The 17,863-nt window shown below is 26.3% G+C and overlaps 1 protein-coding gene across 1 annotated transcript; it reads right to left on the bottom strand.

Annotated features, from left to right (window-relative positions):
* Positions 1–284: 284 nt before the first annotated feature.
* Positions 285–3,783, bottom strand: LOC101495231 (endoglucanase 15-like). Its single transcript, XM_004498056.3, has 6 exons — positions 3,557–3,783; positions 2,539–2,952; positions 2,269–2,355; positions 2,019–2,171; positions 790–1,071; positions 285–701 (listed from the first exon to the last, which is right to left on the bottom strand). The coding sequence occupies exons 1-6, from the start codon at positions 3,761–3,763 to the stop codon at positions 387–389; spliced, it is 1,458 nt and encodes a 485-aa protein (XP_004498113.1). The 5' UTR covers positions 3,764–3,783; the 3' UTR covers positions 285–386.
* Between the last annotated feature and the right edge of the window lie 14,080 nt (positions 3,784–17,863).

The raw sequence follows: 17,863 nt of genomic DNA, 5'->3' as shown, positions 1-17,863 counted from the left end.
AGACCTAAACGACATAAAATATTAATTAAAATTAATTCTACTTTTCAATGAAATTAAGAGTAAAAACATTCAAGTTCAACCATCAAACAAAGTATAATATTAAAACATCATTGTGAGTCTTCTAAAAAAAAAAACATCACATATAAAATAAATTTTAGACATATTGTGTGAAAAAACAAATAAATATTACAAATAAACTGTTTATATTAAACTTATATTTATTGTTTAGGGAGGAGGTCTCCCCATATTAAATTTTATAGTGGATATAATTCGTGGTTACAAAATGAACTTGCAATCAATAAATAGACTAGATTGTTGTTTGGTACTGCACTATTAAAAAATACTAGTAATAACTAGTAATTAATTAATGAACGAGTACAAAAAAACTAAGCTAGATAAGCAAGAACACCAACTAAAGGTGCAACCGAAGTAGTAGTTGGTTCAGCTAGTTGATAGTCACTCCTAACATCTTCATAACCATCATTTTCATCTGGACTCACAATTGCTCCTTCCAATATATTAGGATTTGGTGCATTTTTATTGAACCAATTTGTAAACCCTTCTTGGCATGTTACTGGTGTTTTATCGTCCTTAATTGATATAATTGATGCTCCTCTATGATGAATTTGTTGTGGATAATTTGATCCATATCCCACCATGTAGCTCATGCTTTTTGGATTAGAACCCAATATGTAATCCACCTAATAACATTTTATTTGATTAAGATTAGTAAAATAGTAAAGTAAAAATAAAAGTTGAAAATAGAGTATGGTGAATATAATTAATTACCTGAGAGCGAACAAGAGATGTGAGATCAGAAGGAGTAACATCACCAGCAGTACATTGGAGAGATGTTTGTTTTGATGATAAATATTGAGAATAAGTGGACATTGCAAATGTAGCAGTACTAACATATTGACTATTATCCCATGGTAGAAACCATAACAAACCCCCTGGTGTTTTTCTCACATTTTGATTTGATTTTTGTGCACACGAACATATGAATTGCTCTGCATTTGCTTTGTATTGGGCCCAAATTCCTGAAGATTCTACTTTCCCATCTAAAACAAGCTGCATACCCCAATTTCATGGAATATTTAAGTACCAAAATATATACATTTAAACACACATGATTTATTTGCCTATACTAAAATGAAAAACTTTTAGATTAGTGATTCATTTAAAATCAATTTAAATTTTTTGAGATTTTTTTTATGAAAAATTATTTTTGAGAGTTAAATCTCCACAAAATATTATGGAATATTTATGTAGCAAATATATACATTTAAATACACATTATTGATTTTCCTCCACTAAAATGAAACACTTTTAGATTAATTATTGGTTATACATTTTAAAGTGAATGGCAATTTTTAAGATTTTTATGGAAACTTATTTTTGAGTTAAATCTTCACAAAAGAAGTATTACTTTTCACACCCCTATTTTTACAAATCAGATGACATCTTAGTTTTAAATTCTTTTGTCAAAATACTCTGCTTTCTGAAAGTAGGCAGAAAATATATTTTTGAGAACTAAGGAGTTTTTAAAAGTCATTTTATAAAAAGTACTAAGAAATATTTCATAAAATAAGTTAGCAAACAAGTTTTTTCATATGAAAGTTTCAAAATTTTAATTTCAGAAGCAAGAATCATATAAAAGCAAGACACACATGTATACAATTTAATTTAGGAATAATTTTCAGGGAAAAAAATAATGCTATAGTATGAGTATGGTAAAAAGTAAGGATTTGAGTTGTGTGCAGTCAACGCAACTTCAGTTGTTTGATCTTGATGCAATAATTCAAACTCAAATTTTAATATTTTAATTTTTATTTATTTTTAAAAATTATCTTTAAATTTGAACTGTCCCATTTAAATAGGAAGTTGCGGTTGTGTCATTAAGTGTCTAATCCAAAATCAAGAAGTAATTGATTGTGTTTCAAATAAGGAAAAAATTTAATGAATTTTGACACACAAAGAATGGATGAAAAAGTATTTGGTGAATATGTATATACTACCTTTGCAACAAGAATCTGTGCACCAACATACTTATCATCCCAACTAAACGTTGTTCTTGCACCCCCAATATCACCTGCTGATCCAAGGTAATCAAGGTATTTATTCATGTTCGTTGCACGGTAAAGCCATGCTGCTGCCCATAGTAACTCGTCCTGTAATTGTACAAATAATTTCAATATTCTTGCACAAAATGTTTTCTATTTTCCACTTTTTTTGTTTAGTAAATTGAAATAGAATTAAGTAGATCACCTTATATCCACTGCTGGAATATATTTTCGCTGCCGGTGGGATACTATTATGGTATATGCCTTGATAGTTGTTTGCAAAGTCAAACAGCTGCAACAAAAATATTATAAAAAATTTTCACCTAACAAAAAAAAACTTTCTATTTTCTATTTAGATGCATTTCTTTAAGTGTTTTGTGTATATTAAATAATTTGAACACCATATTAATAAGAAATAATAAATAATTTGCATATAATAGAGGTATGACAAAAAAAAAATAAAAATAAACCATACTTGTGTAGCGTGAGTTAACAATTTGGATGCATATTTGGGATTCACAGAATTGAAAACAATGGAAGCAGCAGCCAAAGCAGCTGAAGTTTCAGCAGCAAGATCAGATCCAGGGTGTTGTTCATCAATCTTATAAGAATTTCTAGGAGTTGTCATATCCTCTGGTCTTTCCCAACATTGATGATCTGAATCAGGGTCACCAATTTCTCCATATAAAATATTTGGTTGTGGATGTGCTTTCATCAAATAGTCTGTTCCCCACTTTATGGCATTTAATGCATTTTTAAGCTCATTGTTTTTTTGAAGCTTGCTTTTGAACTCTATTGTACTCCATGAAAGCATTGTTATGGTAAATGCCATTGGAAACCCTAACTTTAGGTTGTCTCCAGCATCATAGTATCCTCCGATAAGGTTAACCTGCACATTATGACATTTTTAATTTCTCTCAAAATATATATTCAACATTTGTTTTTGTGACTTAGAGTATTTTTAATCTTTGACATTCCTCTAGATTAAAGATTCATTTAAGAGACATATATCGATATTTTCCAACAAATATTAAAAGAATCAAAAGTTCGATTGAATCATTATACTATAAAAATTGTAAAAATTGTAAAAATTATTTATATATTTTTTTTATGTTCTTTAATTTGCAAAGAGAATTAAAATTAGGGGTTGAATAAAATGTTTCACCCCGTTCAAAAAAAAAAAAAAGAAACAAAATGTTTATGTTTTATATTATTAATTTTTTGGAATGGCATTTAATATTATAAATTATTGAATATTAGAACATTTCTTTTAGATACAAACTCATATAGGAACTTGGAAAGCTGATAAATGAAAAAGAAGACCCGTTATTTAATATCTAAATCATGGACGAACTCAAATCTCGATTGATTAAGAAAAGTCCTATCACTAATCACAATTTTGCTTTAAAAATATATATGGAATATATAAGCACTTTGATTAAAAATTAAATAGTGTAAAAAGATAGTGTGTATATATAATATATATATCTTACTCCAACATCTTGACCATCTGTAAGTCCAGAATCCCCTCTCCAATTTAATCTCTGATTAGGACCCAATACACCTGAACGTTGACCCTCGAAAAACAATAAACTTTTTGTAAGTGCTGTTCCATAATCAGCCGATGTAACATTATGAATCAAACTAGAAAAACAACAGAGGAGAACGAAAACGAAGATGAAAACATTGTTTAGTGACATGTTGAGTGACAACAACTAAACCAAAAGAAAGTATGTTTTAGTACAAGTAATTCAGATTTTAAACGTTAATTTATAGTATGATATCGGTTACACATTCAATATCTGATTAACCGAATAATTAGGAGTTTTAGAAAGTAACAAACACATTCCCTATAAAATAAATAAATAAATACATAATTTTTTTAGGAAAAATAGGTATATACTTGTTATTGATAATATAAACACTCTTAATTAGTATTTAATAATTACTAATATTTTTATGATTTATTGGATCAATTCATACTTAATTTGTTTTAATTTTTTCATGTAAAAAACTATTGAAATAAATATTTTCTAATGATTTAAATATTATTATAGTTTAAATATGTTTTTGTTTGAATTTCATTCCATGTAATATTAGAAAATTTATTTTTGGTTTTTATTCTCAAGTGAATACTACAAAAACGTTAATCGATAAAGGGAAACATAGACAAAATATTTAAATATGTTTACCGTAAATATAACTTGTAGTCCTAGAAAGAATTTCATCCTGCAATATCCAAAAACTTTATTTTTTGTATTTAACGTCAAATGGACGTTACAAAAATGTGAGCCGACAAATAGAGGAAAATCTAAAATACAAATTTAAATAATTATTCTAAACAAATTTAACCAAAATAATATTTAAATAACAAATAAAAATAATTTGTATATTTCTTTCTAATAAAATAAGTATACAAACTCCAATGAGAATACAAATTTAAATAATTATTCTAAACAAGTTTTACCGAAACAATATTTAAATATAAAATAAAAATAAGTATACAAATTATTCTAATATTTAAATTAATATTTCCATTGGAGTGTTATGGTTGGTCTACGTTTTCCTTTATTTGTCGGATCACATCTTTCTAATGTTTGTTTGACGTTAAGTATAAAAAATGAAGGTTTTAGATATTGCAAGGATGAAATCCAAACAAAATTTGTATGAGGTGATTAGATCAAGTGATTGGATTTAAGTGGTTAATGAACTTCAATTAAAAACGAGTTCGAGAGAATCTAAATTTAAATCTTGAAGAAATATCTTTTAGCTAAATTCTGATTTACTATGATTTCATTCTCCTGAAACTATGATTTTATTCTCTTGAAACCAAATAACTAAACCACAACTTAGCTTTTCAATCAAACAAAAAACTTCTAATTAATATTGATTTTTGCATAATTTTTTTCCAAATGAATATTTTGATTAGGCCCGCTAGTTTTGAACTTTCTTTGTGGGTTATTTGATTCTTCTAGGCATCACTGTATGAGTATATAATATTAATTAAAACCGTATGATTAATGATTTAATTAACCAATTATGAATTTACGACTATTCATTGGAAACTATTAATATATCTTACGATCAATTGTTATTAAGCAATTAATGTGTTGGATTTTTGTTTATGAATAAATCATGATGGATCGGGTTATTTTGTTAAGCCTAATATCATCAGTTATTGGACTATGTAACTGTGTTTGCATTATATGTCAAATCTTAATGTTGAAAATTCTAGACAACAATTTAACGAGGATAATTCACCTCTCCAGTCCTATCTCTAATCGTCATCTTAAATCTTAAAGTTAGGTCGTTTATGAATTTACATTATAAATGAACATTCTTATTATGTAAATATTCAATATCATGTACCTATATGTCATTTACATTATAAACAAATGTCCTACAAAATGATATATATCATCTAACATTTAATAATAATGTTATTGGAAAAGGTGATAATATTAATAAGATATTGTTGAAAGTGATGATGATATTAATGAGAGTTATTTTGTGTGAATTGAAAAAACAAAGAAGTGTATTATATTTTAGTATCTAAAAAAATAAAAATAAAATTATTTTTTAATAAATACGTGCATTTTGCTCTCATTCATACGTTGTACATGCACATGTTTGTCCTCCATCGAGTCACCATTCAATAAATTCGCACATTAGTTTGCCTCGGCAAAACCTAGACTTTTTTCGCGTTTCAGTTTTCGGTAGATTCATGCATCAGATTTTTGCCTTGTCAGATTTTTATAGACTAACATTGACTTATATAATTGTAATATTATTGAAAAATTGAACAATAATTTTACCATCTAACTTAATTCCTACAAAAAAAAAAATATATAGTTGTAATATTACTATAAAATTGAGCAACACATTTGTTTTATTTCAATCCAATTTTTTTTTTTGACGGTGATACTTGATGATTATTAGATATCATAATGTGTATTAAAAATGTTGCTATAATTTGGACTAGGTGCAAAGCACATCAAACGACAAATGTTAATTATTTTCCATGAATGTGGTACATATATTGAATGTTAAATTTTTGAATGTTAAATATATGTCAACTCATATATTGGCACATAGAATTTTCGAAATACACGTTAGTGTGTGCATGTGACACATACTTTCTTTATCATAAAAATATAAATTAAATGTTTTTACATAAATTAAAAATATAATTAATTTATATAAATGAATCTACTTTTACAATATAAAAAATTGTCTTGCACCAAAGAAAATACTACAGTACAAAGTTCTAGAAAAACAACACAATTAATGTATTTAAAATACTTTTTATTCAAATTTAGCAAAACCTTAATTATTTAATGTAGTCAATTTGATAAATGATAATTAAATCAAATTTAGAATGAAAAATAACAAAATAGGATATTCAAGCATATTTTCTAGCAAATTGATTTGCAGACATTATCTTATAGAGAAAAAATTTATAAGTCATTAATTTCATTTATATGCCCAAATTGTAAGATCCAAGAAAGACTACAACTCTCATGCATCAACATTGAATTCTATGCTCATTAAAAAAAACAATAAATTATATTCTCTAATTCAATAAATATTATTGAATTCAATTCAATATCATAAGTGTCTATTAATAATTTTTGTCAATTTCGATTCCTATTCAAATTCAAATATATGTTACTTTAAAAAATAATTAAAATTTGAATTTAAATATATTATTACATGTTTTATTTTCAATATATTATTTTTAAGATTGATATTTTAATATGTTATTTAAATTTAAATAATTTATTCAATATTAATGTATTAATCTATCTGTATGTCTATTTAATAATACATATTAATTTATTTATTTATTTATAAATACATGTTAAGGTCTAATATAATGTCTCTCATGTATTCTCGCATAAAAATATTTTTATGGTATCTTTTTCAAAATTCATCCTTAAATATCTAACCAAAATTATAGGCATTTCAATAATCAATAAAATAATGTATTTCATTGTTTTTTTTTACTCCAAAGTTTGTGGTTGAATAGTGTCCGAAAGATTTCTTTTACATTTATAACATTAATAACAAATTACTAAATTTGAGCAATAATATTTCAAATAATTTCATATTTTAATACTAATCATCTATTTATTTATAATATAAATAACTATTTTCTTTATGATATGACTCAGTCGATAATTTTTTCTTCTTCTTATAATAATCTCAATCGACAAATGTTAATATTATTATACTAGACATTTTATGTGATACAATTCGACATAAATAACATTAAATACAAAAAAAATAAGAAAATTAATTGAAATATCAATCAATGACAAATACATTCAACAAAATCAAAAAACAAAAATAGAAACAAATTATAGTTATTTTTTTAAAAAAAATATAAGTTTTATGTACTCTTACCATCTCACATTCATATATCTTATAAATTGATATATGTAGTTTAATGCAAAAAAACATTTTTAATAAAAAAAAAATGAGCACTTTTATTTATTTTTTTTCTTTTGGAAGGAACATAAAATTATATTTTGGATAAACTAATTTGGAATAAATTATAAAAATTTAATGATAAAAACCAATTAGTATTTGAATAAATTTTTATTTTTATTGATAAAAGGTAATAATGAATAACATTTGATTTTCAATATACTATCAATTATAATTAGTGTAGTTGACCTATTTATAATGTTTACCATAAAATATATATTATTAATATCTAATCCATTGTTTTCTAAACATTCTTACAAATAATATATATATCACTATTTGGACATTCAATATCAATAAATAGGTGATATTTCGAAAATTTAATAAAAAAATAATTAAATAAATAATTATATGAGAACTTAATTATTCTACGGTTGCACTCCCAGATATAGAATATAAAATATAAAAGGCATTATATATGAAATGAAAATCAGCATAAAATTTTATTCCTGATGGAGACAAAGTTTCTAGAAGTTAAATAAAAATGGAGAAAGAGAATATTATGTACTATTAATATAAATTAATTTTACACTAACAGTTAATAAAAATATTAATTTTATTATATTATCATAAACCCATAAAAATATCTAGCACTCAATTAAATCAAACAACTGTTATTCCATCTAGTCACGGATATAAAAAAATATATGAATATACTTTTTGTCCCTATTATAAAAAAGATACACATTATAAAATGTATTAACGGTTTATTTTATTATTAGACCCATATTTAATTTTCGATAAAAATGAACATAATTCACTTATGTAAATTGCAATTCATCACTATCATTTTATTTTATTTTTATTCAATCTCAAAATAAATTAATAATATTTAATTGCAGAGTAATTAATTGATGCGTTCTAAAGGTGTCAGATTAATCTTAATAGTTTGACATTGTAACATCAAATAAAGTTGTCAAATAATCATTAATAACACGATTATTATTAATAATAATTCTTTTTTGCTCCATTATTTTTTTAACAATAAAAGTTAAAAAGTAGGGAGATCAAAAATAGAATTTTTAAAGTTGTAGTTCGTAATTGCTAAATGCTAATAGTGTTATATATAGGAATTCTTATTAGCATAAAAAATATATAATAATTCTTATTTGTTTGGTTGATTTGAAAAGTCAAACTTAATCATTATTCTATTTTATATTCTATTAAGAAAGACAATTGAATAAGATATGCAATTAAGTGGAATTTTTGATTGTAGGTGATTAAAGGAGAACAAAGACAATTGTTAATTTTAGGTGATTGAATGATATTTTGAAGACCACAAAATCATATTTTATAATTATAAATGCATATAAAATAACATGCTCATACACCAATTTAAATCCCTAATTCAAATATACACTATAAACAAATATCTTGCAAAATAGCATATAGTACATGTAACAGAAAAATATGTCTCCTAACATTTATTGATTCCCATTTTTTTTTATAAACAATCCATTTTTATGAAATTTAGTGAAAAAATTGTCTATCTTTAATTCATTTAATTGTCATCAACAACAAGTTATATTCTACTCTAAGCAAATTCAAAAATTTATTCATTTTTTATCTTTTCATTCATTCAATTTATTTTAAAATGTATTTGTATTTTAAAAAATATAATTTGTTTTCGAAAATTATACCCTATAATCAACATTTATACTTCCTAATTCTATGTAACCTACCTATTTTACCGTTTTTATTATATTTAAAAAATAATTGTATGTCACTAAATTTTACGTAAGTTTCGGAAAACATAAAAAAAAATTTATAAAACTCAAATGTGTTTAAAAAATTTCAAATTTTGTGTACTAAAAAACTATTTTCAAGTTTTCTGAAACATATTTATCTTCTCGAAAATATTTTATATTTTTTAGAATATAAATATGTTTCGTAAAATTCTAACTTTTCTATATTGGAAAATTTGAAAGCTTCGGGACACAATTGTGGTTTTGAAATTCAAAATTTGTGTTTAGGATTTTTTTCTTCATGTTTTTTAGAACACAAATTTCTCTAGAAAACTCAAACTTTGTATTTTTGAATTTTTTTTTCAAGTTTTCTAGAACAAAACGTAAAGTTTGATTTTTAATTATATAAAAAATAGTAAAATTGAATTGTTATTAAAATATGGGGTAGAAATATAAATATAGGGTATAGGATGAAATTTTCAGTTTCCCGTGCTTACAGAAAAAAAAAAAAAAAAAAACCAAGAGATATCAAAATTTAGCATTTAAGTATTCAACCTTGAAGTAGCAATGTCGATTTACAAAGAACGGGGGTTTGAATTGTAAATGTTCCTATTTAAAAATTTATGAAAAACTTAAGGATTTAATTCAAGAATGATCTTAGTTAAGAACATAGAAAACGGAGAATGTTCTTGGTTTTTTTTTTCCAGAAAACGAAGAATGTTCTTGGTTAGCTTAAAATCAGAAATTCAGTTTATGTTATTAACTCAAGCAATTAATCAGACTTAATAAATAAAGAGATAAGAGAAAGAAAACCACACAAGGATGTATCCTGGTTCACCCAATTTGGGCTACGCCCAATCCTCACAAATGTAAGTTTTTCCACTAAGTGTTCAAAACAAAGAACCATCTTGGTTTTACAACACCTAGTTCAGATCAACCTTGATATGTTACAAACTCAATTTATTTCCACCCCGAAAGAGATTTAATCAGGTCACCTATACTAAACTCTTATAGTTTGAGTTTTTCAATAACGATGAGATTTTTTTGATAGAAATATGAGATGTCTCAACTCTTGTTTGATATTCGATTCTTTACAAAGAATTCAATACAATAATAATAGAGTATGAAATATAATCAAAACTGAATCTTTCTTGAGAAAGTGAGAATTTCAAGTATGTGAATGTGAATGATTTCTAAGACTTGATAGCACTTGAACTTCTGCAGTTTCCCTGAGCATTGGCCTTTATTTTATAGGTATTTTTGGAGCAATTAATAATGGTCAAAAAAGTTGTTGGTAGTGCTCTATCAGTTTTGACCAAAACCAATATATATGAATAAAAATATTCCAACCTTTGAACACATTATGAAATATGTATGACTTGGCGTTTTTTTTTCCGTTCTTCATCAAATTTCTCTTTTGTTTAATGATTCTTTATACTTTAGATATATTTTTTGATGTTATTGCTTTTATCTGGAGATTTGATTTGGTCAAAACAGTCTTGGAGAATGATGATGAACTTTTGTAGAATTCTGGAGATTGATAATCAATATGGAGTTTCAGTCTTTGAACTTTCTCGAGATTGATGATCAATCTGGAGGTTCAGTCTTGATCATTCTTGATTACTTCCTGATTAGTCTGGATGTCTTGTACAATTCAAGATTGATTAACTTTCTTGACAGTTAAGCTGGAGAAGGTTTAGTCTTGTTTTAACTTGCTTGATTCATGACCTTTTCTCTTTGTGATTCGAGTGCTTTCTTTAATTAGAATGGATCCTACTTAATCTTTGTCAAGTACTGATAACATTAGCATGAATGTTAGAGGCATAATCTTCTTTGAACTAATGAAGATTGATTGATCTTGAGGCTGTGATGATCGATCTTGATCCTGGAGAACATTCTCCGTTTTCACATATTTTGTCCAGAATGTTCTTATTTCTTTATCTGTTCAGTTTTTATATGATTTCTTTGTTTTGCTTGATTCCTATCTTTGAATTAATCCACTCAAAATCACAAGTTAAATTAACATAATATTTATAATCATAATTAATGTTCTTAATTAACCTTTGTTTATTTTTATTAAAACTTAAATTGAGAGTTTGTCTTAACAAACCTTATATTTTAACTCGGTAAAAAAAAAACATATTAGAACAACAACAATATAGTTGTCTTATACTTGATGAAAGAGAGTCTTATATACTCTATTCCAATGATGTATATTATTATTCCATCAAATGAATACCACTCAATTTACATAATTAATTTTAATAAGTAGTGTATATTATATGGATATGTAGTGCAGTGTGAAAACTTTTTAATGTCACAACATGTAAACTAATCATATGTAGGATATTTTCTATAGCTTTGATAAAAATAAATTGAATTTATTTACGAAGATTTTTGTACATCATTAATATATTAATTAAAAACTTATTTAAATATATAAAATAAATACAAAAAAATATAAAACTAATTTTATAATAACAAATTAATTTTCTATGCTTGACACAGACTTCGTACTAGTTACTATTAAATTACATGAATATGTTAATCAAATATTAATTGTATATATTTGTTCTCCTAATTACGACTAGCAAAATCAAGCAATACAATTTTTGTAATTATGAGTAGTAAATGTTTATCATTACTCGTGTACTGTTTTAAGTGGAAAAAGAATGAAAAAATGCATCAAACCAAAATTCCTCATAAGGTATCAACTATGAATCACGAGTACTTCAAAAATGGTGAAGTACCTATACTAAGTACTCACTCGGTATCGGTACTCGTATCCTACTCTTAGATACTACGTTTTTTTTATTATTTTATTATGAGTGAAATTGATAATTATCTTATAGATTAATATAATAGTATTTATGTGTTTAAATTTATTTATTATTGTAACTGATAATAAATTGTCACTAGGTTTTATTTAATTGTTTATTGTGAATTAAAATTCTACTGTTAAACTAAAAATAAAGTTCAACAAAATTAACAAAAGTGAAAATAAAAGGGGTGACAAATTATTGATACATACGGAAATTACAAAACAAGTGTAGAAAAGAAAAGTAGACACGATAATATCAAATACGACCACAACCAATTTTTAGGTTGGTCTATTTCTTTTCTTTGTCAAAATATGATTTGTGTGTTCCTTAATTACGTGGAATGATGGATTGATAAAAACCCCCTCTTCATGATCATCTCTAATATACAAATCATTCTCTATAGTTAAAAATGGATCATCCTCAACATCAATATCATCTTCATCTTTATTGTTATCATCACTTATTTTGTTGGTTAAAAGTACTATGAATCATTTTATATTAGCATGATCATTGACATATAACACTTGTTTAGCTTGAGATGCTAAAATAAAAGACTCGTCCTTGTACCCCCTATTAAGATTCACCTGCAAAAAACCTTACTCATCAGTTAAAAACATTTTTATTTTCCATCCACTTGAAACATTGTATAATCTAACTACCAATTTTCTTTGATGACCCCCAAAATATGATAGATCTGCATATGTCGTGTTTCAATCATTGAAACTTGAGACGGGTAATGCTTCAGCTACTGGGGTGACACTGCTATTTTTCATAATACTTTTATCATCATGTTCTTTTATATAAAATTTGTAGTCGTTAATTGCATACTCGATGTAAGAAAATATATGTAAACTTAGACCATATGCTAACAATTTCAATTTTTCAAAAATTGAAGCAAGATCTACAAACAACTTTGAATAAATATCATTTTTGAACCATGTTATAAAACTTCGATTATGTTCTCGTGTTATCCAATTTTTCATTTTTATTCAAGTTCAAACTCCTTAGATACTCTTTGGGTATTTCAACATATTGTTCAACTTCGTTAGCATTGTGCAAAACATACAACCGTGCTTGCTCCCATTTTATCCTTGATATGATCACTATTTTATTTCCAATTATCCATTTCCCTATTATTATTTCCAAATTATGAGACTTCAGAAGTCTGATGGATTTAACATTAGATAGCTATTTAGTACAAAATTCAACAACTTCTTTTATAATATATCGTTCAACAATACAACTATTTGGGAAGCTGGCTCGATCAATCAATTTAGTACAAATCACCCTAAAGAAGAAGCATAGTATAATTATGGTGTGTCTAACCTTTGCTGGCAAAAAGGAATGTATACATATTGGTAGTTCATCAGAACATGAAAATCATGAGACTTGAAATCTCTTAATTTGTGGTCTTTCATAAATACCAGATTTTTAATATTTGAAGAGTACCCTTCTAGAACTTTAACTTCATGAAGAAATTTACATAAATCTATTTTCTCCTTTCTAGATAGAGTATGTGCCACTGGTGGAAGATATGTTCATTTTTCTTTCTTCACGGGTTCCAATTCACTTCTTATTCCCATTCTTGTCAAGTCCAACCTTTCATTGATGTCATCCTTATACTTTCTAGGAACATTCAGTAATATACTAATAACACTATCAAATAAATTTTTTTCAATATGTATCACATCTAGAAAATGTCTTACATATAATGATTTCAAATATGGAAATTCAAAAAAAAAAAAATTGACTTCTACTTCCACCCACTTTTGACAAGCTCTTCCGCAAATGGTTTTCCAAATTTATTGTTCATATCATTCATCTTATCAAATATCTAATCACTCGTCTATGCCATAGGAACTCTTGCTTCTTCTGATTTTCCATTGAATGGTTTTCTACACCAACGGTAGTGAGGATTAACATGTAAAAATTTGCGACGTTTGAGAAAGACATTCTTTTTACAATGTTCCAACCAAATCCAATGTGTATTCCATTCACATATATGACATGCACAATGACCTTTAATTCTATATCCTGATAGATTATTGTATGTTGGGAAATTATTAATTATGTCGAACAACATTGCTCTCAAATTAAAATGATATTTCCTATATCCATTATATACACCCACACATGTCTTTCACATATGCTTTAAAATTATCAATTAAATACGTCTATATCACTTCCTGATTGTTTGGGCCCATAAATTATTATAAACAACATCATGAACTTGCGCTTCATACATAACCATTGAGGTATGTTATAAATCACCAAAATTATAGGCCATGTATTGTGCGAGATACATTGAAGACCATGTGAGTACATTCCATCAATAGACAGTATCAATCATAGATTTCTTGCTTTTTGTCCATAATAACGATAATCGTTATCAATTTTCAACCACTGTGGAGTATTTGTAGGGTGTCGAAACTTTCTATATTTAATTCTTTCACTTTCATGCCATATGAAGTGTTTTGCATCGCGTTCACTACAATACATGCACTTAAATCTAAGTTTTATAGATAAATATCATACGACTTTCTTCAGAATCAATTGTTTGCTATATCGAGAGATGTTACATTTATGACACTCCTTTAACGATGCATATTCATTTCAAAACAAAATGCAATCGTTAAGACAATCATGAATCATATCATAACTCATGCCACTAGAGCACAACATTCACTTGGCATTGTATGTTCGATTAGGAAGAACATTATCCTTGGACAACATATCTTTCAGAAGTGTTACTAAGTTTGTGAAACTTTTATCAGACCATCTATTGTTCGCTTTTAAGTTGTACAACTTTAATACTGCAGATAATCTTGTGAATTTATTGCAACCATCGTATAACGGTTTCTCTGCATCACATAACAACCTATAAAACATTTCAGGACAATTCTGAAGATCTTCTTCAACCACATTTGCAATCTTTTTAACTCAATCACAATCATAAGTATTTGTGTCAAAATCGTCCAATGCATATATCACATTATTCTCCAAATTAACATTCTCGTTACATATTTCACCGTACATTGTGCAAAGTGTATAGATTTGATCAATTATTTTCCTCCCTAAATGCCAATTCAACTATACTTCATTTACCCGATTTCCATAACAAAAATCTATACATGGACAAATGATTCGACTAGGGTCTTTGGCGTGTTTCATGGAAAACTTAACAAACACTTTTACTCTATTTTCATATTCCTTTGAAAATCAATCAACGAACATCCATCTTTTATCCATTGTTTCTTTAAAATTACTTTAACAAAAAGTTAAAAGTTTCTATCAACAAAAATGTTACAACAAAAAATTTAGTTAAGACAAACTCTAATTGACAATAAATAACGAGAATAGCAACAAAATATGTTTCAAAAAAATTCAACTACAAACTAACAGTTATTTTCTCTGAGAATTTTTTTAGAGAATTACAAACTTGAGATGAGATATTTAGTGGCTAAACAGTGATGAATGCAAAATTTTGATCTTACTTAAAATTTGTAAAAACCCAAATACGAGCAATAAACCGGATCTTTACCCAAACAAGAACATGGTTTCTTGTTTCTAGGTTTGTTTATTGGTTTATACGTTTGTATTTATGAGTTTATTGCGCTTGCATTACTGAATCGATTTTTGTGTTTTTAGGTTTCTCAGTTTGCATCTATGTAATTGCCACTTTATTTATACAAATGATAGAAAACAGTAGAGTTTGAATTACACAATTTTCTATGCCCATCCACGTAAGAATTCAAAACATTATTACAAGAAATAAATAAATGAATGAAAATAAATTTGAGTGAAAATAATATTCTCACTTTAGGCCCCTTTGCAATTACCTTTCTTGACACTTGCTCTTGCACAAGACAACCAACAATAGAAAAATTAATATTACAATTGTGATCCACCAGTAGACAACCATACAATACCAATACTGCATTAAACCAGCACAATAATTGCATAACTTGCAAAACACTGCTAATATATCTTATTTTAACGTTGCTTTTTATTTGTATGTGTAATATTTAATGCAACATGCATCAGATAAGTTCCAAAGACAAGTTATTAAAAGCATTATTGTTATGCATTTGAGTTTAAAATTGAGTACTACATTGTTGCGGTAGAAATGTGCAAATCAATTAACAACTGAAACATCATAAACAAGCATACTACAAGTCCATAGCAAATAAATCCCTCACATTTAGTCAATATTATGTAGGTACTAAAAAGTTTCTTGAAATAATTCCCTGTCACATTTTTGTAGTTATTGGATCTTTTGCCCTTGATGATCTCAATCATACACGATAGAAATATGAGTAAAATGTTGTTCGAATGTCAAACCCCTATCAAAAGCTGCTATACGAAATTCTTCATCGTCCACAAAAACATGACATAATGCATAATCTTGTTGAATAAAATTGTTTCTTGTGCATGTTCTCATGGCCATTTTTCTTTGTTGATAGAAGTAATTGTTTTTGTTTCAAGTGTCCCAAGTCTTCTATTGACACTTGACCTTTTTGCAAGTACTTTGTTGACTAACCAGATCAACTAAAAACATTACCTTACTAATGTAGTTTTTGTTCTTGCACATGTCATATGACTAATCTTCATCGGTAAGAATGAAATAATTTGCTGACTTTTTGGACATAAAGAACCATTTTTCTTCTATGTGGACAATGTTATACATGGACTTATACATGGACTTATACATTGGATTGTGAGAAATGCTTGATAACTCTTAGAAATACGAGTTATTATACTTATTTTTAGTTCAATTTTTTGATATTATTAAGTTGATGTAAAAGGTTATTTGCACAAGTTGACGTAGTTTGCTAATTAATTAAGTATAAGTATCTTTTTATTAAATTAAGATAATTATAAGTTGAATTGACTTTGAGTTGTATTTATTTATTCAAGGAATAATTAGTAGAGAAGTTATTGGGCCAAGGAAATCTTTATTGAAAAAGGAAAAAAGTCCACAAAAAAAGGAAAGAGAGTGTAGTAGACATTGTCCTATATAAGGACAAATGTCTCAAAAGCAAGCATAAAAACAATTAACCTAATTTTCAGCATCTCTAGCAACCCTTATTCTCATACTTTGTTGTCTTTAACTACAATTCTTCGTCATCTTCCATTACCAACTTATTTTAGAGTTATTCACATTAATTCCGGAAGATTTGGAGCTTAAAGGAGGTTGTACAACTGTTAAAATTGGTTGTTCTAGCTACCAACAATATTATAGATCATATTTTCTATTTGTAACTTTCACTTTATGTATTGATTTGTGTTGTAATGAAGTTTAATGAGGTAAAAGTTAGATCTCTTTGTAGTTAAAGATTAATGAGGTAATAATGAAGTTTGCATTGTAGTGTGATTAACTTCGTCTTAAACAAGTTTTTTGAATTCAATCTTTAAAACTTAAATTGATCACTTTATAGGTTATATTGCTAGTCTTTTGAGCATGTAAAATAATAAAGATGGAAAATGCTTGATTCAATATGGATTAAGTTAATATACTTGGAAAATATATTAACGTTGAATGATTAGGAATAACATTTAAGTCCCTAAAGTTGGTTTGCTAAAATAAAGTGTAGCATGATATGATGTTAGCGCGTGAACCTATGGATGATAATAATCCATTGAATATCATGAGAACTGAACTGGAAAACCCCTAACGTCAATTTGGTCCAATGATTACTACATCATGCTACAACATACTAGCGCATGCAAATAGAATTGTTACTAAGTTAAATGATGAAAAAATTTAATCATAAAACATCTAATCATAAAATCACCTTTAAAT

This window comes from Cicer arietinum, chromosome 4 (genome assembly GCF_000331145.2).
Source record: "Cicer arietinum cultivar CDC Frontier isolate Library 1 chromosome 4, Cicar.CDCFrontier_v2.0, whole genome shotgun sequence".
Classification (NCBI taxonomy): domain Eukaryota; kingdom Viridiplantae; phylum Streptophyta; class Magnoliopsida; order Fabales; family Fabaceae; genus Cicer; species Cicer arietinum.
The sequence above is the reverse complement of the archived record's forward strand: the minus strand, read 5'-3'. Positions and strand labels throughout refer to the sequence as shown.

What these genes read in the sequence shown, in the direction of transcription:
- LOC101495231 (XM_004498056.3), bottom strand. Translation starts at nt 3,763, where the DNA reads ATGTCACTAAACAATGTTTTCATCTTCGTTTTCGTTCTCCTCTGTTGT. An exon ending in TGTTAACTCACGCTACACAA is followed by an intron (nt 2,356 to 2,538) that starts GTATGGTTTATT and finishes TTTTTGTTGCAG; the next exon opens with CTGTTTGACTTTGCAAACAA. An exon ending in CATCTCTTGTTCGCTCTCAG is followed by an intron (nt 702 to 789) that starts GTAATTAATTAT and finishes AAATGTTATTAG; the next exon opens with GTGGATTACATATTGGGTTC.